Source organism: Brassica rapa, chromosome A06, assembly GCF_000309985.2.
Source record: "Brassica rapa cultivar Chiifu-401-42 chromosome A06, CAAS_Brap_v3.01, whole genome shotgun sequence".
NCBI lineage: Eukaryota > Viridiplantae > Streptophyta > Magnoliopsida > Brassicales > Brassicaceae > Brassica > Brassica rapa.
In genome coordinates this window covers 9,532,145-9,555,979 of record NC_024800.2, presented here as the reverse complement: position 1 = coordinate 9,555,979, position 23,835 = coordinate 9,532,145, and the positions used below count along the sequence as shown (strand labels likewise).

Sequence of the window (23,835 nt, the reverse complement as noted above, 5' to 3'; positions counted from 1 at the left end):
AGTGGGAAACATTGTAGCACAAAAAGGACCCCAACGCCTTGCCCCATTCACATTGTCTTATAGTTGTCTCTGTTGTATACATTGTATACTAAATCAAAAGTCTTTTCTTATAAAATATTATAGCTGAATTTGTGAGATAATTATAGGACATCGGTTTATGTTGGAGAATTGTCATTTCATATGTTACCTAAGTTTACCAGGTTCATGTTGATTAGAAACGAAATAGGTTAAAATGTAAACTCAATAGTAGATTCATCTGACAATGTTGATTTTGAAATATGATCTTTATTGTGTTGTGAGGTGACCACTCAAGAGAAAAAGTTGCTTTAGTTTGTTTCTAAGATCAAGCAATGTGACTCCCCCCAAGAAACTATATAAGAATTTTATCAATGTGGTAGGACTGATGCGAGAGAAAACCTAATTTTTAGGTTGATTGAACGACGAGTCCATTTGTTTGTTCTGTGTACTTTTCTTTTTTTGCATCTTTTTCAGTTTTCATAATATTCAAACTATTATTTAAAAAGTAGAGCAGAAGAGCTAGATGTTTAGTGACTGAATGTTATTTTTTGGGATCAAGAGTATTTCTATTTATTCAGATCGAAACTTGAAACAAGTTCTAGTAAACCATTGAAGAGTCCACCAAGAAATTAACAGGTCTCCAACCAAATACAACAGAACTAGATAATGGAGAAAAACGAAAAAGAATGATCGAAAATATGGTGATTATGATAAACAGGATAATTAGCCATCGTCTTGAGACCTACTTAGCACATGGGGATTGTTTTTTTTTCAAATTAAGAGTGATTTTTGCATGAATTTTGTAAATTTGGGTTTCTTTTGTCGAGAGCGTTGGCTAGCTGTATGGTTAGAAACGGGACCATTTTTATAGATGATCGTATTCAAAACCCGAAGCAGGACCACGCACCTATTCCCTGTTTACCTAACATAATTATTTTGAACAGTTAATGACAATTTTGAGAAAATATATCATTTGGATTGATCCATAAGTCCTTGCAATTAGTTACCACGTACAAAAATAATTCTAATGCAAAATTTGCAAGGCAAGGATTTTTGGTCAGGACGTAGCCCCATTGGTGATAGGGCCGGACATCATTACTCGTTACTCGTTTTAAACTCGCTACTTAACTTGTATCCGTCTCAAAAATTCAAGTACTCGTTGTTTTTAAGGCAAGTAACAAATCGACAATTTTTATTATTTGCGAAACCAAGTCAAATATCAAGTATCATTATTATTTTTAGTACTTGATTCGTTACTTGCCATGTTACTTAGTATTTGTTACATGATCTATAAAATACTTGTTCATATTTATTTTTTCTTTTACTTGCATTTAGGATTGGACAAAAATACTCATTATTCTTTTTATACTTGTTACTTGTTTTGTATCTGTCTTAATTTTTAAATATTTGTCGTCATCTCGTCAAATATTAAATGGTAAAAACTATTAAAATTTAGATGTATGGTTTGTTATTACTTGTTACTTGCTTAGAGAAGACATGTTAGCCATCGTGAAAATTATACAATGCTTATATATTGAAATATTTGTATATTTTTTATTTGTTTTCATTATAATATGAATAAATATTTTGTTTAAAGTAATTCACATGTTATTTACTTAAAGAATAACAAAACAAAGTAAGTAATTCTTAAATACTCAAAAAAACTCGTAAATAGTTCACAAATACTCGTAAATAGTTCAAAGTGATCGTAAATAGAAAGTAATAGAGCGGAGCAAGTAACTTGCAAGTAATTCGTTTTTGATAAGTATTCAAAATAGCAAGTACTAGTTTTTAACAAGTAAAATAAAAATCAAAAAAAAATTATTATTCGTGTGCAAGGCAAGACAAATAGCAAATACATGCAAAATAGCGAGTGCCCAGCCCTAATTGGTGGACGCATGTAGTTATCTGATGTTGAGGATAATTGGCATGTTACGACTTATAATCTGATGTTGCATGAATAATGCATGGCCTAAACATATATTTAAATATTAGTCATGATTCATGAGTGACAACTAACATGTGGGATTCAAATTTCAGTGTCTTGAACTAAAGAGCATGACGTAAATACTTAATACTCGGAACTACTTCGACAACAACACTTATCCAATTTATTATCTGACGATATGTGCATATTATACATGTATATGTGTACTTTTCATTGCATTTGTATGAATATGACACTTAGGCCCTTTGTTATTTACGTATCAACACCTAAGACAATATATGCTGCTAGTATAAAGAAGGTGGGAAAACTCGAAGCTGAGAGCATGAATCTGGCTAAAGGATCATCACTACCATCTAATATGTCTTCAGATAGTCACTCAGATGAAGGAAGGGAGTGGATTTTCTCTGGCTCATAGGGATCATCAGCATTGACTTGTGAGCTAAATCAACTCGAGATTGAAAAAGTCAGTGATAGAAAGCCTTTAGGGGACTAACTCTTCTACAGAAGTAGATATCATGGATGATATCTTTGAGATGGAACGTCTTGTGGCTCTGCCTAAGACGCTATAAACTCTAAGACTGAATGAACTGAGCTTAAAGGAGAAGTTGGAGAAGGTAGACAGAGAAAAGGATGAGCACCAAAGTGAAAACTAAATGTTGTGAAGAAAATGAGCTCAGAGTTGACATAAAATGGGAAGAGATAAAAAAAGGAGCTTAAACTAGCCAATGAAGCAAAAACATCACCATCTCGTCCTCGAGCAATTTGTTCTTGAAGTTGGTAGGTCAATCTGCTGTTTAGCCGCAGGTTTTACTACCATAGTTTTCAGATTCTGATTTTCTTATGGCACGTAAAAAAATGATCAACAAATAACATTTACATGTAGTTTTTCCTTATAGTACATGCAAAAATCTGAAAGCTAATAGGACATAGTAGCAAAGCCTCATAAAAAGAAAAACACAAGAGTGTGTAATGTGTATTACAATAAACCTTGGATTCAGTTGATGATGGCTTCCGAAACTGGCTAATCATTCTAAATGGTTGCTCTTCTCTTGATTTCTTCGGTTGCTTCTCTCTCTTCTAAAAGCATGGAAGAGATCCATCCCAAGACCCACATTGAGTATATTCATTCCAGCCATACCAAACAGAGCGAGCGGCCACTCCAGGCCTCTCCCAAACTTGTGGGCGTCTTTGATCAGCTTGACAGTGATGAGAATGTGAGGAACGCATCTGGCAAACAAAAAGGCCGTCCAGTTTAATACCCACTCGAGTTTCACCAACGCCGTGTTGCTGTCTCGGATTCCCGCCATCCTCCTCAGCTTCCTCACGTGCAGAAAGATGGAATGCATCTCGCAAATGAGAGTGAGGATGAGGTAGTTGATGGTAACGTTACGGTAAAGAGCCAAAGTGAAGCAAACGAGGAGGACGAGATGGTGAACGAGAATGGAAGGGATCAAGCCGCTGTATAAGCGGTACTGAAGCATATCCCATTGGTCATAAGCAAAGTAGCCGCAAGAGAAACACAAAGCTTGGTACGCCCATCTCCAACTCCCACCAACGAGCTCCGAATGATCGAACATCTCGTCTACACCTTTGGCTAAGCATTGGTTCACCAGAATGAAAACCACTACAAGCGATTGCAAAATCATTAATACACATAAGACACGGCGAAGAGAGCAAGAGAGAGGAGACCTGAGGCGGAGGTGATGATTGAGTGTAGAAGGGAGACGGAGGTGTTAACGAAGAGAGGGTCACGAGAGAGGTAAGAGCGAACGAAACAATTCACCAATTGAAAGAAGCAGCCGCCGCCAATCACCCAGAGAAGCTCTGTTCTTAGGTTGAATGCAATCTCAAAGACGACGGAGACTAGCCATAGAAGCAGCGTCGCTAGGAAGAATTGCCCCGCCCCGTTCTTCGCGGTGCCCGTCCTCGCCATATTAAAGTTATTTTTTTTTAGATTCCGGCAAAAGTTTAGCCCTAATTTTGATTTCTTTTAGCTCCTCCGACTATCTATCTATCTTCTCCTATTGTTGTTTTACGTTAATACTAAGTTTGTAAGAGCGCGTTTAGGACGCAACCGACACGTGTCCATCAGCAAGACTTGTTCTGTTCTTTATGCTTGAGTCATCCAATCATAATTACGAAACTGTAATATTACAACAAAGCCGACATTACTATATTCTATTGTGCCGACAGTCGATATCGACACCTTATGGTATAAGAGCAACATTATTAGTAGGACTAATTTTTAAATCCTTAGCTTATTTTATATTAAGAGATAAAAGTAAGAGACAATTTCAAAACTGTAGATTATTGGTAAGACTTCTTGTTGTCTCTAATGAATGTGCAAATGGGTGTTCTTATTCATGAAAATAGATCAAAAATTACAACAAACGGTAATCATATCATCGGCGAATCTAACAAACGACAAGTAATCTAACAAACGCAAACCATTAAACATCTCCATAAACTCCAATGAAACAAATCTGCAATTTACAACAATTATAGACTTCAAAAGCCTTACCAAGCAAGAGAAAGTAGGACACAGAAACGAATCAAATGAAAGTACCTCTATGTTGAGCCCAAGACTTTACACAATTCTTATGGTACTTCTTACCACAGCTTTTACAAGAAAGCATCCTCCTTGCTCTCTCACTTCCTTGGCTTTCTCCCCAGAAGCACATTCTGCACGTTACATTCACGCCGGACTGAGTCAACTCTTCACCAACCTGATCGTTAGAGGAAAGCTGTCCAGAAAAACAAACAAAACCGATTCTTTATATCATCAACAACGAATACTAGTCAACGCAATTGGTAAAGAAAGATAACCTCATTGACACCAGATTTAAACCTCTCATTGACACCAGATATTCGAAGGTATCCTGGTGGATCTTACGCCAGCGCATTTGAGGTTTCCCTCCTTGATCGTTGTAAACAACTTCAGTGTAGAAGTGCTTGGACAACGTCATTGTAGATGATAAACCCATTGTATCCCAAAGAAAATCACAAAGAGAACGAACACAGACGAAGCTACCTTCTACTCGTATAACCAGATACGAAACCAACAACATGAACAAATCCTTTCAAATCAGCATCGAGTACGATTTTATTATCATCAATTTACAAGAACAAAACCAGATTACACAAAGGATTCTTAAATAATTTTTTTTTGCTCAATTCCCTATATCTATCCTAATTTTCAATCTAATTTACTCAAACACCAACCATTCAATCAGATTACACAAAGCATACAATCAAATAGTCACAACAAAATCCAACCAATCCCCGAAACAGAGAAAATTGATCGAGAATGACAAAAAATTCATCCAACTCTGAAAACAGAAGACCGAGGAGGAACACATACCTGGTTTTGATTGGAAGCGGCGGAGAAGGTTTGTATATGAGGACAGAGCGGTGTGGATTGAGCGACAACAGATCGGGAGAGAAGAGGGAGACGATGAAAACGAGAAAGACCGTAATAAGATTCGGTCTTCCTTTCAGAGGCTGACACGTGCACTTAAGGACTAGCATAAAAACTTCTTAATTAGCAAACGTCACTCTCCTTTTTCTTTATTATTGATTTAAATTAAATGATTATTATGCTAAGATATGTCCATAAGGACGGCGATAATCTTGCTCTAAGGTGCCTATTCAGCCCATTTCAGCTACAGCCCAGTTATGTCTTAGCTATTGAGATATTCATTCGGATTTATATTTTTCAGATTTTTGGATTCTACGAGCATCGTCTTTAAGAGGGGAACGAATAAAAGGTTTTTTATCAAAACTATATTATTAGTAAAAAAGAAAGTAAGTGAAAGAAACAGTTAGAGTATATTAAACACACAATTTTTTGGAACCGGTTTTAAATCTTAATTGTATACCTGTCAATTATTTTGTTGGTTTTATTTTCTGGTTTTAATTAAATTACAATTATCTAATAAAATTTGTAATAAAATATCAATAGTTACGGTTCGGATATCCAATTTAGATATCTATATTCTAAAGCCATCATTATCCCTGAAACCGTGAAAGGGTTTCTTACAAAAATTAAAAGCGCATCAATCGCAGGTCTCCACGTGTTGGTGGAGTTTGTGAACAATACAAAAACCTATACAAATTCGGTTCTTATTTTGGGCTTTCTGAGACTATTTATTAATCTTTTGGTGGGGTTCTTCATTAAAAATGTACTAAAAACTCCTATTAAAACTTTGCGATAATGATACGATAATGATGGCCTAAAGCCATATTTTTAGTGGGATATCTAACAAAAAATAAAAATAATGTAAATGTAGGAAAGAGAAACATGAGAATTTCCTAAAACAGAACTTATGAACACAAATATGTGTTCTTAATTGAGCAATTTCTAGAAAAAAAACTTTAAAAAAATTACAATATTTAGAAAATGATAATATTTTAGCATTCAGAACCTCAAATGGTTATCTATACCGCTGAGGTTGCTCTAACGTCTAATCAGATTTTTGATTGAATTTTTCAGATTTTTGGATTCTAACTTCATAAATTTCTTTCAAGTTTTATATAGGTTCGGTTAAATATTATTTCAGGTTTGGATAGATATTATAATATTGTCTACAATCTATCTTTCATCTATTTTGGATTCGATAAATAATACTTTGGTTCGTTTTGGATAAAAATAATAATAAACATAAACATAAGTATTTGATATATTTATTTCAACTAATTTAGAATTTAGAATTGAGTTTTTGGAGCTTTTTTAGTTTGAGTTGGGATCAAATTCAGATATAACTAGGTTAAGATCCGCGCCTTGCACGGGATGAACATTATATATAAAAATTATTTTATATATTATATGTTTATAACATATTATGAAATAATAAATATATATTGAATAATTAAAAAGTCATTATCTACTACTTATATAATTAAATTGGTGCGAACATATATATAAATTTTATAAGTCAAAAAAATATTTTTTCCAATTTGATATGATATATAATTAAATTTAAATGATAGTAACATATATATGGTATATTTTAATATTAATATTTATTAGATGATGTTTTTTGCTCATATTTTTTTTTATCATTTGCATCTGTTATAGCAAAAAGTCTAAATTAGTGATAACAAAATTTTCACTGTGAGATTAATGGTTTAAGCAATTTATAATATTTTAAAAAATTAAGTTGTCAATAATTTTTCAAATTTTTTATCAAAAAAAATTCAAAGTAAATTTCAAAATTAAGATATTTATGTATTTTTATATGGCATATAGTTTAATTTAAAATGATACATATATTTATATATCTTTTATTTTTGATACTTATTAAATGAGACTTTCAACTTATATTATTTTTTAATTATTTGTATCATGTCATAACAAAAGTTTTAAATCATAGATCACAAAATTTGAATGTGAAACTTTTAACAGTTTTAGTAATTTATACCCGTTTTTAAAAATTCAAAATATAATATATAAATAATTTTTTTAATTTTTATTATATGGTTACTATGATTGTTTAATTTATTTTAATAACTTAAAATTAAACAAATATAATTATAGTACACACTTATTTTTATCAAATCTTTATTATTCAAAATCATTAATTGTCATATATATTTTAGCCACATTAGGCAATTCCGTAATCTTATTTAAGGAAATAATGAAGCACATTAATAATGTATTTATTGTGGTTTAATAAAAAGGTTATTATATATTTAGATGGACCAATCAATTTTTTTAAGAATTCTAAGAATCATGCTAGTGATGACACGTGGCTACAAAAAAATGTTGCAATGCTTATCAAATAATATACAGGGAATATCCAAAATCCAAAACACCACTTAACTGATTCTTCACATATCTCAGAGCAGGTGCATAGATTCAGATACTTTGGTTCGGGCTCAATTACAAATACCTAGGCGCAGAGATCTAGCTAGAGGCAACCGTGCTCATACTATACAAGATTACAGCCAAAAAAAATCAAGTGTGTTCTTTGTTAGTTGTTACAGACACACCACAAGAAAACAAGATATCATATGATTATAGACACAAAAACACCAATCATCAAACTCGAACATTTTGAAACCAATGTTTCAAAGTATAATATAATATTTCTCAAACCGGTTTCCAAACCGACAACACCTCCTGAAACATCTCCAGCATCAGCTCACGATCAGCCTGCCTGAAGAAACCGCTGATCTCCTCTCTGACATCATAAATCTTGCCGAAATCAAACAAATACATCAAACACCCTTTCTTCAGTTTCTCCAGCTGATAAAGCCACGCCTCTTGCAGCCTCTCAAGCACGTTCCCGGAGTTAATATCTTCCATCAGGCTCTCCTCACAGGCCGCTTTCAGATCCGTGATATCGTACTTGTTGGCAGCACCGAGAAGCGCGAGCCTGTGTTTCCAGAAGTCTTCTTGCGTTATGTTACCGTAGAGGTAGCTCAGGAGCGCCATGCAAGACTCTCTAGACATGTCGTCGATGTGGATGGTGGAGGACTCTTTTTCCTTGAGGTCGTGATGGAACATGCTTTTGAAGACGTTGGAGCTGGACGAGAGGATGGCTTTGTGAGCGGAGAGCGTGCCGCCGGATGTGTGGATGGTTACGTCGGAGAGGATGTTTTCTTCTAGCATACGGGATAGGCATTTGAGAGTGGTTTGAGTTGAGATTGATTGCATTGTTGTATCCGTTGGCCAAACAGGTGAAGCTTCACCACCCTGGCATAATTAAACGCTAGAGAGTTGTTCAAATTTGCATCTTAATTAAAACAATTCTCAAAACTTACATTCAAAGGGCAGGTTTTGAGATCAAGGAACTCGACATCAATGGTGAACCGACCGTGGAAGCTTGAATCCACATGCCACACACAATCATCAGTTGTACGCAACAGCTTCTCATACACTACAATAGGCACTAATTAACTTCAACAACCACCACAAGACAAGTTACATAACGAACAGGATTCCACATACCAGGAGAGATGTATAGCCTACGGTTAGGGCCAACGTTGGAGACACGAAGAACAAATTTAGCAATAGGAGGTTGTTCCTTGGATACACGAGAGAGTTCTGGGAAGAGCCTAACAGATAGGTAACGATTCCTCTCTATAGACAGATGCCTTCATCAATCCAAACACACATGAATCAATCAATAGAGCACAAACAGAATTATAAAAAAAATAAAAAATCAAAACTTAGATGATTTTACCAATTCCAGATTCCAACTTTGAAAGGATCAGACTTTTTGAAAGAGCAAGGTCCAAAGTTTTCAATCCGCCATTGAGCTAATCTCGAGATTGTCTCCACCTTCGTGTCCCCCATCCACTCCTGTGAACTCTCAAAGATTCTTTTTGACTTCCTTTTCTCTGGAAAACGCTTTACTTCACGACCCAAGCAAGGCAAAGCAACTAACACACAGACACAACAGCCTTCATCGTGCGCCACGTGTACGGAGATTACGATTTTTTGTTATTTAATCATTTAACCGGTTCGTTTCGGTTTAGCAAAGACGAGATAAAACAACGAGAATCACTCTTGGTGGTTTTCTTTTTTCAAACATTCAACCGGTTTGTTCCGGTTTAGTAAAGACAAGATAAAACAAACAACTCACTCGTGGTCGGGAATGGAAGTGAGAAAGTTCAGAAATGGCGACGGAGAATAAACCGAAGATTGAGTGGAACGAAGGGAGGCATAGATTCGAGACGGAGGACCACGAAGCTTTCATTGAATACAAGATGATGAACAACGGGACTGTCATGGACTTGGTTCGAACTTACGTGCCGTCGTCTAAAGGAGGATTGGGTTTAGCTTCGCATCTCTGCGTCGCTGCCTTCGAACACGCCTCCTCACGCTCTTTCTCCATCGTGCCCACTTGCTCCTACGTTTCCGTAAGTTGACTCTTCCTCCTCTTGCGATTCATGTTCCATTATTTTTTTTTTCTCTTATGATGAAAGCTCGTCTTCTTGGCAGGAAACGTTTCTTCCTCGAAACCCGTCTTGGAAGCATCTGGTTTACACAGAGGAGTCCAAGCTCCTCAAATCTAGCATCTGATCAAGCTCTCTTGCTTTGCGTTTGTTGAATAAAACATAAAACATTACATTATTAAAGCTTCTTGCATGTTTATATGTAAACAACAAAATGTCACACTGCGCCTTGTAACAGCAACAAACAGACACACTAGTAGTAATGTTGTAGTCATAATAATCAAATAAAGCATGCAAACATTATATTCTACATTGATATATCATCTTCTTTGTACATTGAGATAGGCGTTGATGCGATGCGTCACTCTAGCCGGTGACAAAGTAATCCATTTTCTCTGGAGGTAAGTTCAAGACCGATTGTTCAACCTGAATCACAAAAAACAGATTCATATCAAATTAGCTGTATATAGACTTGAAACCAACAAAGGGATACATATAAAGCAATCTTTTTGTTACTTGCCTCTTCGAACGGGACGAAGACGAAGGGAGTCATACCCCTCTTGTGTGAGACGGCAGGTATATCCGGGTTGTGAGTTTCATCGTCTCTCCAATTTTCAACTACCCCAAGAATGTCTTCTTCTGTGCTACTTCCTTCCTCATCGTTCACACCACTCGTCACTAGTGACAGCAAATCCATCCTGTTATTTGCTCCTATCGCCGTTCCTCTTAACCTATACATCACACCCCGAAAAACAGAACACCATACCACTAAGATCAAAAATGACTGCAAGCTACTCATAGAAATAGGACAAGTACTCAGTAAGTGGGATGTATTAGTCACGGTACTTAAAAAGTTAAGCAATAGTCCTCTCAAGAGATCAAACCCTTCCAAATGAATTCTATGTTCCCATAGCAAACCAAGCTTCTCTATCCTGACATTTTGAAGGATTGTAATACCTTAAACGGATCCTTAAGACAGTAGGGCGCGTCCCTGGATACAGAACAGCTGCTTCGATCTGCCAAAAAAAATTAACATATTTTCAGGAGATAGAAGAATTAATGTTGTTGATATACCAATCCAATACATAGTTAAGAGGCAGCTGACCTTGTCATCTGTCATTGACAATGTGTAAGTGCCTCTGTAAAGACCGTCTGCTTTAGAAGACTTAAAGTTCATGTATTTGGCAACATCCTTCAGTTTCTGCGAAGAGTTCTGGAGTAACCAAAAGAAAACGATGTAATATTAATCAAAGTAGATCAGGAAAGCAGCTTTTTGACGTTTATATCTACTTGTTGGATTGAAGTGAACAAACCTTGTAAAGAAATCTACCAGAAGGGTAGAATCTTATGTAACGGAAGTAACATACCTGCAAAAAAAATAATTCCAAAAGAAGAGGCTACTCGTTAGATGGGTCTCTATGAGGACAATATGAATGTACAAGAAAGGAAAAAAAAAAAGGACAAAGACTTTACAATGTGAACTGGATTTGTAATCTTCCACTCCGCAATTCCAGCTCGAATGTAAGTGTTCCTACTCACATAAATACCTGAGAATTAAGAAGATACACCATTTTGAAAGTGTACGAGAAAATAAGGCCACTTTGATGAAGAAAGATAGATAACAAAAGAGTTGATGTTAGTCAAGGAATACAACGATCAATCATTTGACACTTGGAATCTCGTGAAGCAGGAAGATTAAGAAGGAAAGATTTACCATCAGTACGAACTCTGGATCTAAGAAGCCACATTTTCCTCCATGATCCATCGTATTTAGACTGCAAGATCCTATAGTTTTCGATAACCCCAGCAGTCTGCCAAGCTTTCAAGCAGGCGTTACGCCAGAAGACAGGGTTGCGAACAGTGTACCTCCACTTTCTGCAGACACAAGCTGCTCTGCCAAGGTCATAAGGCAACATCCGAGCAAACACCTACAAAAAATAACAATATATATATCCATGAGCCAACTTCAGCAGCTAAAAAGAACAGATAGGGGAAGGCTCCAACCTCGAAAAGAAGCTCATCAGGCAAGGAGCGATGAATCAAAGCAGGATCAAATTGTGGTTTACTGCTTGTGCTTCCGAATGGTGCCACGGGCCTTACATGGACTCCATAGAGATCTGAAACAAAGAAAGAGGAAAACGTAACTCTATCTCCAAACCATGAGAAGCCCACTTTTAATAAAAGATAAAATCACCGTAAAGATTAGTACCAAGCCAAGGCCTCTTTGTGATAAAGTACTGTACCGTCCTGAGCCGTAACGCAGATTCAAGCTCGGATGGTATGTTGAGAGCATCTGTTAAATCAAAACAAAAGAAGCAATAAAGTTAGATCAAAAACTCTTTTCTTTTTCTCAATTTTTGCACTAAAACAAACAAACAAACACATTTCACGAGACTATATTAGATCAATTACTAAGCATTCTTTTTTTTTTCATTCCGCAAAACCTGTGTGTTATTATGCAAATCAACACGATGAGTTGAGCGAGATATTAAAATCTATAAAGAAGATATCAATTCAGAGTCAGCTCCAATATATCGAATCGCAAAACAGGAAGACAGAGACCACCACCCGTTCTGGATAAATCATATATTGATCCGGTGGGGCCAAGACGAATCTGAAACTGAAATACCTGAAGTCATGTGGAAATTGCTAGAGAATTGGGTGATGTTCCGAATGAAAAAGGAATTCGAGAGCGGTTTCGTAGCCGCGCTCCTCTGTTACCGGAAAAATTTAAGAAACAGGACGATAAGATTAAGATCAAGACCAGAGACTTTTTTTTATTTTCGCGTTGTCTCGAACAAGGCTCACATTATTCACATGGAAACCGACGTTTCAAGGTCGGTTTTTTATATTTTTGTACCAAAGTGGTCTGGTTTAGCTGTTTAACTCCGGTGGTTTATCATGGTTCCTAAAAGATGTGTGGTGCTACTTGTTCCGCATTACTACTGTATATTTATTTGTTTTTTTCATTAAATAGAAAATAAAAACAGTATGCAGCTGAAAAATAAAGATATTTATGTGACCCAAATCAATCAAGACCGGTACACTGAAACAAGTACATCCACATGCTCAGTTCAATAATACAGGGTAAAACCAAAAAAAAAGTTGTAACACTAGTATCTTTGCCATTAGGTTTAATCAAAAGCTAATGGTTTCAAAGCACAAATATACCTAGAGAAGCTAATAATAGGCACACATCTCAACAAAAACTAGATCCTGAAATTTTAAAACTTCTGCTACCTCCCGGGCAATTGAGCTTATGATCTAAAGTTTTAAGACAAACTTATGTATGGAAAGTTGAGATATTGTTTTATTTTAAGTGGATATCAGAAAATACATTATACATTAGTTATTTGTACAAATATTAGTTCAAAATGATCAAGGCGATTTAGTTATTAAGATTACTAGTGAAACCAAAAAATAATGTTGGATAAAAGGTTTATTATATATGTTTTTGGCCCTTGTATTTGTGTTTTGTTTATATTTAACAAAATATTAACACTTTTGATGCAGTTGTTTTTTCCATAATAGAAAAATTCTATTTCAATTAGTTGATTTTCCTTTTTTTCTTGTATTTTGGTAGACACAAACATAACTACTTCTAGTGAAACCAAAAGTCTATTTCAATTAGTTTATCAAGTCGATTTAGTTATTAAGTTTACGAGTGAAAACCAAAAAAAGTGTTGGATAAAAGGTTTATTATTTATGATTTTGAGCCTTGTATGTGTATTTTGTTTATATTTAACTAAATAATAACACTTGTGATGAAAATGAATTTTCCATAATACCAAAATCTATTTCAATTATTTGACTTTCAGTTTTATTGTATTTTCGTGAGACACAAACATTATTACTATGAGCGCTTTCTTTGAGTCTTGGTAACTTGCCTGAGCACTTCCAAACTATCTCAATGTAATTAGATCATTAAAATCTTGAAAACACTTCTAACACCAAAATCATTATTGTATTTGGTTTTCTCATCCTCTTCTTTTTATGCAAGTGTTACAAAAAATTGAAGAAATCATGCACGTGGTGTCAACAATTTTTAAACATGAACAATTGTGGATAAAATGGGCAGTCATAGATGCAATAGGTCGTTTTCTTTTGTTTTGTGGCTTTCTTTGAAATTAGAGCATCACCAACACTTTCCATATACTTGCTAATGCTATAGATGATTTCGATTCAAACATTCAAGTTAGTGACATTTGATTACCTAACCAATTGTTTATATGTCTTCATACAATTTTCTAAAACTTCATTTATTATCTCAGGCTCATTCTCTTGTCGTAGCAGCCGCTTCGAGTGATTTATTTTCACTTGAAATTATGGCATCACACTTAAAGAAATTAGTACATAAGCTATTTAGCTTATAAGAGAAGATGACTTGGTTGCGGGGGCACAAACAGAATTATTTGACCGTGTTTATTGTCAACTTCAATAATTCAACTTTCATTTTTTGGTTGGTAAACACAAACAGAACTAGGGGAAGCGTTAAAGATCTTGAAAGTAAATGAAGAAGTCGCTGAAGAGTTGTGCATGTTATTTTTGGTATGCATGAACTATGTTGGAATGCTAATCAGAAAAGACAGATTTCAAGAAGATACATATGAGGTATGTTTTACCATTTTTCCTTTGTTATTGTGTCATTTTCTTCTATTCATATATGGGTATTAACTCTATTGGCATGCTAACAAATTTACGGCAAATAATTGAAATGTTCGACGTAATGCGTGAAAAAATGAATGATAAAGATCTATTGATCCATGGCTGATGTACTTTTGTGACTACAATATATATGAATAAGCATTTAATAATTTTGTTTTTGTTTGTTTAGAAAAAAATACAGTGGAACCTTTATAAATTAATAATGTTGGGACTACACCAAAACTATAATTTTTTTATTAATTTATGGAGATATTAATTTATCGATATAGTAACTGAACCAAAAACTCAATTTGAGACTATAAAATTATATTATTTTATAGAGATTTTTAGTGTATATTAATTTATAGAGTATTAATTTAAAGAGGTTATACTGTATGTTTTTCTTAAGTCTATTTTTTGTTTATGTAGGTAAGGTTGAGATATTATCTTGTTTTAGGTTTGAAGATTATGGAGAGTACATTATTATGTGGTACCATATATGCTCCAGTTTGTTCAGGCTGATCAAGGTGGCCTAACTATTGAGTCTACTGATGAAACAGAAAAAATGTTGAATGAAAGGTTGATATTTACTCTTTTGACACTTTATTTTTGATTTGTTTGTATCTATCTAAACATTATCACCTTTTAATGAAGCTTGTTTAGGCTTATCCATGGAGATTAAGCTCAACTTGTCAAAGAAGAAGCAATGGAGAAGAAGATGAAAGTTTGTGAGATGTTTTACATCTACGCAGAAATCTTTTAGGCAAACTTCTTCCCTTGGATTATGGAGATATCTTTTGCATTGGCTCCATTGTTTAAGGTGGATAACTGCTAAGAAGAAGAGTTATATCAGCAACTCTGTAGGTACTGCACTCAACTGAAATTGTTATAGAAAGTTGTAGGATGTCTTCACTCAACGATATGTAAGATGTTTCTAAGAAGATGCATGATTCTTTGGTTTTTGTAATGGACATAGTAACTTAAAAATGAGTATCTTTTCTACTTTTTGTTTTGTTTTGTTTCCTCTATTAGATGATAAATATGAATGATTTTGTAGGAAGGAGAAGCAAAGTTTGCAGAGATTCCGAAAGAAGCCATGGAAAGAGTAAGTTTCTCATTATCAAACATTTGATTAAAATGTCAATGTTAATTGTTTTCTTGATGGTTTACTTTTATAACAGGTGCTACAGTTTGATGAGCATTGAAGAAAGTAAGTTTTTGATTCAAGGGCAACAGTTCCCCTTTTCTCTTATGTAGACAGCATTTTGCAACTACTGGATATGTCTAAACCAAGAATTTTGTTCCAGTATAATGTTCTAACGGTAAAAATTCTTCATGTTGATTACTAAACCTCTGAGCTTAAGACGGATTAGATTTCACTTTTTTTTTTGTTTTAGAGCATTTCCAACCTCGTTCTAATTTTCAGTCTAAAATATAGTTTAGAGTAAAAATGTTCCAATGATACTCTATTTTCTATACTATAATAGAGTAAAAAATGGATTTACTTTATATATAGAGTAAGAGCATCTCCAATATAAAATTTTATTTTTTCTCCAAGATGGAGTAAAATAAAATATAGAGTAAAAAAACTTCAATCCTACTTCATTTCTGACACCATAATAGAGTAATGAACAAAAAAAAATAGGTTACTCTATTTATGGAGTAAATCCTATTAAGGAGTGAGAAATAGGATAGGATTGAAGTATTTTTATTTCATACTTTCTTTTACTCCATTTTAAAGGAAAAAATAGAGTGAGTTTAGAGATACATGCCTTACGTTGTTTATTTTTGTTTATCAATTCAGAGTCAGCTCCAATATATCAAATCGCAAGACAGAGACCACCACCCGTTCTGGATAAATCATATATTGATCCGGTGGGGCCAAGACGAATCTGAAACTGAAATACCTGAAGTCATGTGGAAATTGCTAGAGAATTGGGTGATGTTCCGAATGAAAAAGGAATTCGAGAGCGGTTTCGTAGCCGCGCTCCTCTGTTACCGGAAATAATTAAGAAACAGGACGATAAGATTAAGATTAAGACCAGAGACTTTTTTTATTTTCGCGTTGTCTCGAAGAAGGCAGGCTCACATTATTCACATGGAAACCGACGTTTCAAGGTCGGTTTTTTATATGTTTGTACCAGAGTGGTCTGGTTTAGATGTTTAACTCTTTCGTGGTTTATCATGGTTCCTAAAAGATGTGTGGTGCTACTGGTTCTGCATTACTACTGTATATTTATTTGTTTTTTTTTTTGGTCAAAAAAAAAAACAAATAAATATACAGTAGTAATGCAGCTGAAAATAAATAGAAAATAGAAAATGCAACTGAACAGTAGTAATGTTTTTTCATTAAATAGAAAATAAAAACAGTATGCAGCTGAAAAATAAAGATATATATGTGATCCAAATCAATCAATCAAGACCGGTACACTCTGAAACTAGTACATCCACATGCTCAGTTCAATAATATAGGGTGAAACCAAAAAAAAAGTTATAACACTGATTAAACGTAAGAGCACCAGTATTGGCGGTTCGTGAGTGGAGTTCACATGCTTCTCCAGAAAAAAAAATATATTATAATATGCTACACTAATGACCCTGTCTCGCCACGCTCCTTCCGCATGAACCCGGGTCGTCATTGTTCAGCGGGCCCCATGCTACATGGCGGCCCGCTATTGGTCAATTTATTTATTTAAAAAAAAAAAATCAAACGAAAAATAAAAAAAATAATAATAAAAAATTCAAATTATGAACCCCAACCGAAGATTCATTAATGCTGGTGCTCTAATGGCTTAAAAGCACAAATATACCTAGAAAAGCTAATAATAGACACACATCTCAACAAAACTAGATCCTGAAATTTTAAAACTTCTGCTACTTCCAGGGCAAGTGAGCTTATGATCTAAAGTTTTAAGACAAACTTATGCTACTTTCGGTGTTTTTCATCACCAGATCATAGTAGTTGATTATTTTAAGAATTGAAACATAAATAATTATTCGTGCCAATTTTTTTATTAAATAAAAACTATATGTAGAAGCTGTAGAATATTATGTGTTTCACTTCTATTAGCATGCTAACAATTTTTTTGTATTTTTGAGTCAATGTGTAACAAATTAATTGAAGATGATACATTGATCCATTCGATTGATGAAATACATTTGGACTACAATATATATGGATAAACTTTTATTCATTTTTCGCTTAGATCTATCTTTTCGTTTGTGTAGTAGGTTTATGTATGGAAAGTTGAGATATTTTATTTATTTTAAACGGATATTAGAAAATACATTAGTTATATTGTACAAATATTTAGTTATTAAGATTATTAGTGAAACCAAAAAAATATGTTGGATAAAAGGTTTATTATATATGTTTTTGACCCTTGTATTTGTGTTTTGTTTATATTTAACGAAATATTAACACTTTTGATGCAGTTAATTTTTCCATAGTAGAAAAATTCTATTTCAGTTAGTTGATTTTCATTTTTTTCTTGTATTTTGGTAGACACAAACATAATTACTTCTAGTGAAACCAAAAGTCTATTTCAATTAGTTTATCAAGTCGATTTAGTTATTAAGTTTACTAGTGAAACCAAAAAAGTGTTGGATAAAAGGTTTATTATTTATTATTTTGAGCCTTGTATTTGTATTTTGTTTATATTTAACTAAATAATAACACTTGTGATGAAAATGAATTATCCATAATAGCAAAATCTATTTCAATTATTTGACTTTCAGTTTTTATTGTATTTTCGGGAGACACAAACATTATTACTATGAGCGCTATCTTTGAGTCTTGGTAACTTGCCTAAGCACTTTCAAACTATCTCAATGTAATGAGATCATTAAAAGCTTGAAAACACTTCTAACACCAAAATCATTATTGTATTTTGTTTTCTCACCTCTTCTTTTTATGCAAGTGTTAGAAGAAAAATCAGAGGAAATCATGCACGTGGTGTCAACAATTTTTAAACATGAACAACTTTGGATAAAATGGACAGTCATAGATGCAATTGGTCGGTTTTCTTTTGTTTTGTGGCTTTCTTTGGCATTAGAGCATCACCAACACTTTCCATATACTTGCTAATGATATAGATGATTTCGATTTAAACATTCAAGTTAGTGACATTCATTTATTATCTCAGGCACATTCTCATGTCGTAGCAGCCGCTTCGAGCTATTTATGTTCATTTGAAATTATGGCATCACACTTAAAGAAATTAGTACAAAGAGAAGATAACTTGGTTGCAGGGGCACAAACATAATTATTTGACCGTCCGTGTTTATTGTCAACTTCAATAATTCAACTTTTATTTTTTGGTTGGTAAACACAAACAGAACTAGGGGAAGCGTTAAAGATCTTGAAAGTAAATGAAGAAGTCACTGAAGAGTTGTGCATGTTATTTTTGGTATGTATGAACTCTGTTGTAATGCTAATTAGAAAACCAAGATTTCAAGAAGATACATATGAGGTATGTTTTACCATTTTTTCATTTGTTATTGTGTCATTTTCTTCTATTCATATGTGGGTACTAACTCTACTGGTATGCTAACAAAATTTACGGCAAATAATTGAAATGTTCGACGCAATGCGTGAAAAAATGATTGATGAAGATCCATTGATCCATAGGATGTACTTTTGTGATTACAATATAATATGAATAAGCATTTAATAATTTTGTTTTTTTGTTTAGAAAAAAATATGTTTTTCTTAATTCTATTTTTCGTTTATGTAGGCAAGGTTGAGATATTATCTTGTTTTAAGTTTGAAGATTATGGAGAATACATTATTATGTGGTACCATATATGCTCCATTTTGTTCAGGCTAATCAAGGTGGCCTAACTATTGAGTCTACTGATGAAACAGAAAAAATGTTGAATGAATGTTGATATTTACTCTTTTGACACTTTATTTTTGATTTGTTTAAATCTATCTAAACATTAACACCTTTTGATGAAGCTTGTTTAGGCTTATCCATGGAGATTAAGCTCAGCTTGTCAAAGAAGAAGCAATGGAGAATTAGATGAAAGCTTGTGAGATGTTTTACATCTACACATAAATCTTTTAGGCAAACCTCTTCCCTTGGATTATGGAGATATCTTTTGCATTGGCTCCATTGTTTAAGGTGGACAGTTGCTAAGAAGAAGAGTTATATCAGCAACTCTGCAGGTACTGCACTCAACTGAAATTGTTATAGAAAGTTGTAAGATGTCTTCACTCAACGAATGACGATATGTAGGATGTTTCTAAGGAGATGCATGATTCTTTGGTTTTTGTAATGGACATAATAAGTTAAAAATGTGTATCTTTTCTACTTTTTGTTTTGTTCTATTTCCTCTGTTAGATAATAAATATTAATGATTTTGTAAGAAAGAGAAGCAAAGTTTGCAGAGATTCTAAAAGAAGCCATGGAAAGAGTAAGTTTCTCATTATCAAACATTTGATTAAAATGTCAATGTTAATCGTTTTCTTGATGGTTTACTTTTATAACATGTGCTAGAGTTTGATGAGCATAAAAGAAAGTAAGTTTTTGATTCAAGGGCAGCAGTTTCTCTTTTCTTTTATGTAGACATCATTTTGCAACTATTGGATATGTCTAAACCAAGGATTTTGTTCCAATATAATGTTCTAACGGTAGAAATTCTTCATGTTGATTACTAAACCTCTGAGCTTAAGATGGATTAGATTTCACTTTTTTTTTGTTTTAGAGCATTTCCAACCACATTCTATTTTTCACTCTAAAATATAGTTTAGAGTAAAAATGTTCCAATGATACTCTATTTTCTATTCTATAATAGAGTAAGAAATGGATTTACTTTATATATAGAATAAGAGCATCTCCAATATAAAATTTTATTTTTTCTCCAAGATGGAATAAAATAGAATATAGAGTAAAAAAGCTTCAATCCTATTTCATTTCTCACACCATAATAGAGTAATGAACAAACAAAAAATAGGTTACTCTATTTGTGGAGTAAATCCCATTAAAGAGTGAGAAATATGGTAGGATTAGAATATTTTTACTTCATACTCTCTTTTACTCCATTTTAGAGGAAAAAATAGAGTGATGTTAGAGATAGATGTCTTACATTGTTTTTTTTTTTGTTTATCATTCTATTTTTCGTTCTAAAATAGAGTACCATTTGAGTGGAAGTCAACTCTATCAAAAAGTAAAAAATAGAGTAAATCATTAGAGATGGTATTAGAAATTTGATCCCTAGGTTTGTATTATACCACTCATAATATTAAAAGAGAACAGAGTTCAAAAAATAAAATAAAAAATGACCAAAACAAAAACAAATGAAGCAGATGTTATTGTTCTGCAGATTGCATTTTAAAACTCTAATGAATAGATAAAGAGACATTATCTTTATGTCTATCTATTCAAAGCCTTGTCTTCTTCTGTGTAGATTCCTCAAAACTACCAAACTAATTAAGTTAGCAGCTTAGAGATAGAACACACTTTCTCCCCTCAGAGCTCGTCCTTAACTTCCTTAGTTTTCTTTTCCTCTGTCTTAGTCTCTCCAGCTGTGTCCTTGTTCTTGTCAATGAAGCTTATGATATCTTCCTTTGTCCTGTCTCCTTTATAAAGCACAATGTTTCCATTCGCTGATCTTAAGTAAATGGTCGGGAAGCCCTTCACATCAAAGGTGTCATGTGGGAAGTCGTTTGCGGTTGCATCCTGGACGAGAGTGAAATGAGTAAGAAACCAACAAGATAAAACCGCAGAGGATCAATAAACATACACTAATGACTTACAAACTTAGCAATGACTACACTTGGGTCGCTTTGGTACGACACAGCAACTTCGTCCAAGATTGGAACAAGGTTTTGGCAGTGTCCACACCATGGAGCATAGAACTCAAGCAAGACTGCAAGTAAAAAAAATGATCCATTAGTTTGGGAAACTATTTTCTATTTAACCTTGTTATGTAACTCACCGTTCTTTCCAGAGCTGAAGACCATCTCGTCAAGGTTCTCAGCAACAACAACCTTCACTGGCTCGTTGTTTTCACCCGGGATAGGTTGAGATTTTTTGTACGGGGAAGCTTTCCCGTCCTTGAAGTCATTGATCCATGATTCAATCTGGTCAACCTCCACATTTGTTTTCAGGTACTTCTTGTCATCCACTGTCTGAAGGATGATGAGAGGAAGTTGCCTCTGTTCGACTCCATAGTGCTGTTATTGGTTCAGAAAAACTGCTTAGCATTTTGTAACCAACACAGGATGAAACAGTAGGAAGACTAAACCTGTAATGCCTCTTCGCTGTTCTTTGCATCACCGAGAAGAAAGCTAAGACCATGTCCCTTGTTGGAAGCAGCAACTTCACGGTACTTTGATTTAAGAGTCTCAGCTCCTTCTCCGTTGAAGTTCAAGAAAAACAACGCCTGAAACTCAACATAGTACCCATCATCAAAGCCATGACTGTTCATGGGCATAGCGAGATGAAACATTCGTCTTCAATCCTCAAAATTTTAGTGGCTAATTTGTATAATAGATTATTAGACCCCAAATTTATAAATACAACTATATGTACTGATAATTTATTGACAAACTCTGATCAAAACCAGTACAAGGTTAGCAATTATAGGATCAGTGAAGAACATGAAAGCTTTTAGTGACAGAGATAATAAACAAAAACAAACTACATATTTTAGTATAATTCATGAACAGGTTACAGAGTGAGAGACCTATGAGTTACCTTAGTATTAGGGATTTCAAAGAATTTGAGAACATATGGATGGTTGTTTGGATCACTATCAAAGACGGTGATAAGAGGAATGCTTGATTCTTTGACAAATTTCTCCAAAGCTTCTCCAACAAAATCCTGGATGCATTACACAAGAGTGTACCATAAGAACAAGACCACTCATTCATAATACAAAGTGAAAAGATTTATCTCATGTACCCTGAAATCAACAAAGAGTTCATCAAAGGGTTTGAATAGCCTGACTACAGGTCCTGTCACAGACTCTCCACGAGGAAGAAGCTTAGCATCTGTGGTGTGTGCGAAATCATAATCAGAGCGCAGTTTCTCAGCAGTGGCCATGAAAGAGTCAAACTCAGCGCCAGATAGTTTAGGGAAAACACCAACCTATAAACACAAGAGAAAGTGAAGTTATATAATGAAATGATCATGAAACAGAATATGAATGATGTTTTCTTGACACTTACTGCAACCACATTCTTGTCACCAACAACCTCAGAAGCAGCATCAGCAGACTTGATTTCTAAAGAAGCAGGACCGCTTTGTTTCTTCAAGTAAGTAACAATGCCGTCAGCTTCACGAGGTCCGTTGTATTCTTGAACAGCTTTTCCTCCGTTTCTGAGGATCTTGATTGTTGGGAAGCCCTGAACCGAGTACTTTGTTGCAAATTCTTTGTTTGTTTCCTCGCTTGCATCGATCTTGGCGAGAACCACTGGAGGGACATGACTGCTCAATTCTGACGCAGCCTTCTCGTACTATAAACAAACAAACAAAAATCAACACTCACGACTATAGAAATTATACAAATAACTAAATGATGATAGATTTTTACCTCAGGAGCTAGCTGCTTGCAGTGTCCACACCTGAAGAAGAAGAAGAAGAGATTACAAAATACACAAGATTACAAATACTCTCACGCATCGATTACACAAGCACGTATTGTGACCTCAGATCATAGATCAACAGTGCAATAACCAGATGACGTTAGTGATCAGAAGAAAATCATTCGCACGCAAATCCATAAGGGACAAAAGAATAATCAAACGATCAATTCAGATCCATGCAGGGATCCATCAGATTCACGAACACACAAAAAAACTCATATCAATAAAATAAAAAAACGTTGAATCATTACAAATGCAATACCATGGGGCGTAAAACTCGACGACAATGAAATCATGCTTGTTGATGGTTTCGGTGAAGTTAGTGTGATCCAATGTCAACACAAACTCCTTCGTCTCCTTGCTTCTTACGCACGAAGCGAACAACGAGAACACAAGGATCGAACATAACGTGTATCCCTTCATTGCCATTACCGATCTCTGTCTCTCTCTCTCTCTCACCAAGGCTTCGGTCGGAAATTCTGTAGCTATCGGAGATATATATCAGCTCGTTTCACGTAAACTTAATGCTACTTGGTCGTTCATCCGCGTGGCAATCATCCATTGGACATTAAGTACTCATAGTTAGGCAATATCCCAACAACTTCTGTAATAACACTAATACATCGTCTTGACCATCTTCACCTTGGCCGGTTATAAAAAATCTGTTATTTTCCCGCTTTATCGGCAGTAATAACAGGAGTGAAAACTAGATCTGACACATTAATACGTT

General features: G+C 34.3%; 5 protein-coding genes across 6 annotated transcripts; 1 reads left to right on the top strand and 4 right to left on the bottom strand.

Moving 5' to 3' along the window:
* Window positions 1-2,807: 2,807 nt before the first annotated feature.
* LOC103873024 (TLC domain-containing protein 2) lies at window positions 2,808-4,005 on the bottom strand. The gene is made up of 2 exons (XM_009151455.3): window positions 3,656-4,005; window positions 2,808-3,590 (listed from the first exon to the last, which is right to left on the bottom strand). The coding sequence occupies exons 1-2, from the start codon at window positions 3,897-3,899 to the stop codon at window positions 2,992-2,994; spliced, it is 843 nt and encodes a 280-aa protein (XP_009149703.1). The 5' UTR covers window positions 3,900-4,005; the 3' UTR covers window positions 2,808-2,991.
* Window positions 4,006-7,872: 3,867 nt separating this feature from the next.
* Window positions 7,873-9,510, bottom strand: LOC103873023 (BTB/POZ domain-containing protein At1g21780). Its single transcript, XM_009151454.3, has 4 exons — window positions 9,154-9,510; window positions 8,919-9,064; window positions 8,732-8,847; window positions 7,873-8,663 (listed from the first exon to the last, which is right to left on the bottom strand). The coding sequence occupies exons 1-4, from the start codon at window positions 9,264-9,266 to the stop codon at window positions 8,058-8,060; spliced, it is 981 nt and encodes a 326-aa protein (XP_009149702.2). The 5' UTR covers window positions 9,267-9,510; the 3' UTR covers window positions 7,873-8,057.
* A 36-nt stretch (window positions 9,511-9,546) lies between these two features.
* On the top strand, window positions 9,547-10,178 carry LOC103873021 (acetyltransferase At1g77540). Its single transcript, XM_009151449.2, has 2 exons — window positions 9,547-9,832; window positions 9,915-10,178. The coding sequence occupies exons 1-2, from the start codon at window positions 9,590-9,592 to the stop codon at window positions 9,993-9,995; spliced, it is 324 nt and encodes a 107-aa protein (XP_009149697.1). The 5' UTR covers window positions 9,547-9,589; the 3' UTR covers window positions 9,996-10,178.
* On the bottom strand, window positions 10,039-16,588 carry LOC103873022 (F-box protein 7). 2 transcript variants are annotated; one of them, XM_009151451.3, is made up of 10 exons: window positions 16,420-16,588; window positions 12,078-12,161; window positions 11,873-11,985; window positions 11,583-11,796; window positions 11,342-11,415; window positions 11,182-11,235; window positions 10,974-11,081; window positions 10,826-10,884; window positions 10,389-10,599; window positions 10,039-10,294 (listed from the first exon to the last, which is right to left on the bottom strand). In XM_009151451.3, the coding sequence occupies exons 1-10, from the start codon at window positions 16,427-16,429 to the stop codon at window positions 10,235-10,237; spliced, it is 987 nt and encodes a 328-aa protein (XP_009149699.1). In that variant the 5' UTR covers window positions 16,430-16,588; the 3' UTR covers window positions 10,039-10,234. The 2 variants fall into 2 exon arrangements, with proteins under 2 accessions (XP_009149699.1, XP_009149698.1); XM_009151450.3 differs by lacking the exon at window positions 16,420-16,588 and adding an exon at window positions 12,498-12,757.
* Window positions 16,589-20,205: 3,617 nt separating this feature from the next.
* On the bottom strand, window positions 20,206-23,765 carry LOC103873019 (protein disulfide isomerase-like 1-1). The gene is made up of 9 exons (XM_009151448.3): window positions 23,368-23,765; window positions 23,054-23,084; window positions 22,689-22,976; window positions 22,423-22,608; window positions 22,216-22,341; window positions 21,764-21,901; window positions 21,455-21,692; window positions 21,273-21,385; window positions 20,206-21,195 (listed from the first exon to the last, which is right to left on the bottom strand). The coding sequence occupies exons 1-9, from the start codon at window positions 23,532-23,534 to the stop codon at window positions 20,986-20,988; spliced, it is 1,497 nt and encodes a 498-aa protein (XP_009149696.1). The 5' UTR covers window positions 23,535-23,765; the 3' UTR covers window positions 20,206-20,985.
* Between the last annotated feature and the right edge of the window lie 70 nt (window positions 23,766-23,835).

Bases quoted from the DNA above. Each gene is read 5' to 3' on its own strand.
- LOC103873019 (XM_009151448.3), bottom strand. From the start codon at position 23,534: ATGGCAATGAAGGGATACACGTTATGTTCGATCCTTGTGTTCTCGTTG. The intron at 23,085-23,367 runs GTATTGCATTTG...CTTCTTCTTCAG, and splicing joins GTCGAGTTTTACGCCCCATG to GTGTGGACACTGCAAGCAGC. The intron at 21,693-21,763 runs GTTTAGTCTTCC...AACCAATAACAG, and splicing joins ACAGCGAAGAGGCATTACAG to CACTATGGAGTCGAACAGAG.
- LOC103873023 (XM_009151454.3), bottom strand. From the start codon at position 9,266: ATGGGGGACACGAAGGTGGAGACAATCTCGAGATTAGCTCAATGGCGG. The intron at 9,065-9,153 runs GTAAAATCATCT...GGATTGATGAAG, and splicing joins AAAGTTGGAATCTGGAATTG to GCATCTGTCTATAGAGAGGA. The intron at 8,664-8,731 runs GTAAGTTTTGAG...TAATTATGCCAG, and splicing joins TCAAAACCTGCCCTTTGAAT to GGTGGTGAAGCTTCACCTGT.
- LOC103873021 (XM_009151449.2), top strand. From the start codon at position 9,590: ATGGCGACGGAGAATAAACCGAAGATTGAGTGGAACGAAGGGAGGCAT. The intron at 9,833-9,914 runs GTAAGTTGACTC...TCTTCTTGGCAG, and splicing joins CCACTTGCTCCTACGTTTCC to GAAACGTTTCTTCCTCGAAA.
- LOC103873024 (XM_009151455.3), bottom strand. From the start codon at position 3,899: ATGGCGAGGACGGGCACCGCGAAGAACGGGGCGGGGCAATTCTTCCTA. The intron at 3,591-3,655 runs GTCTCCTCTCTC...AATCGCTTGTAG, and splicing joins AATCATCACCTCCGCCTCAG to TGGTTTTCATTCTGGTGAAC.
- LOC103873022 (XM_009151451.3), bottom strand. The intron at 11,986-12,077 runs GTACTAATCTTT...TCTTTGTTTCAG, and splicing joins CACAAAGAGGCCTTGGCTTG to ATCTCTATGGAGTCCATGTA. The intron at 11,797-11,872 runs GTTGGAGCCTTC...TATTTTTTGTAG, and splicing joins CTGATGAGCTTCTTTTCGAG to GTGTTTGCTCGGATGTTGCC.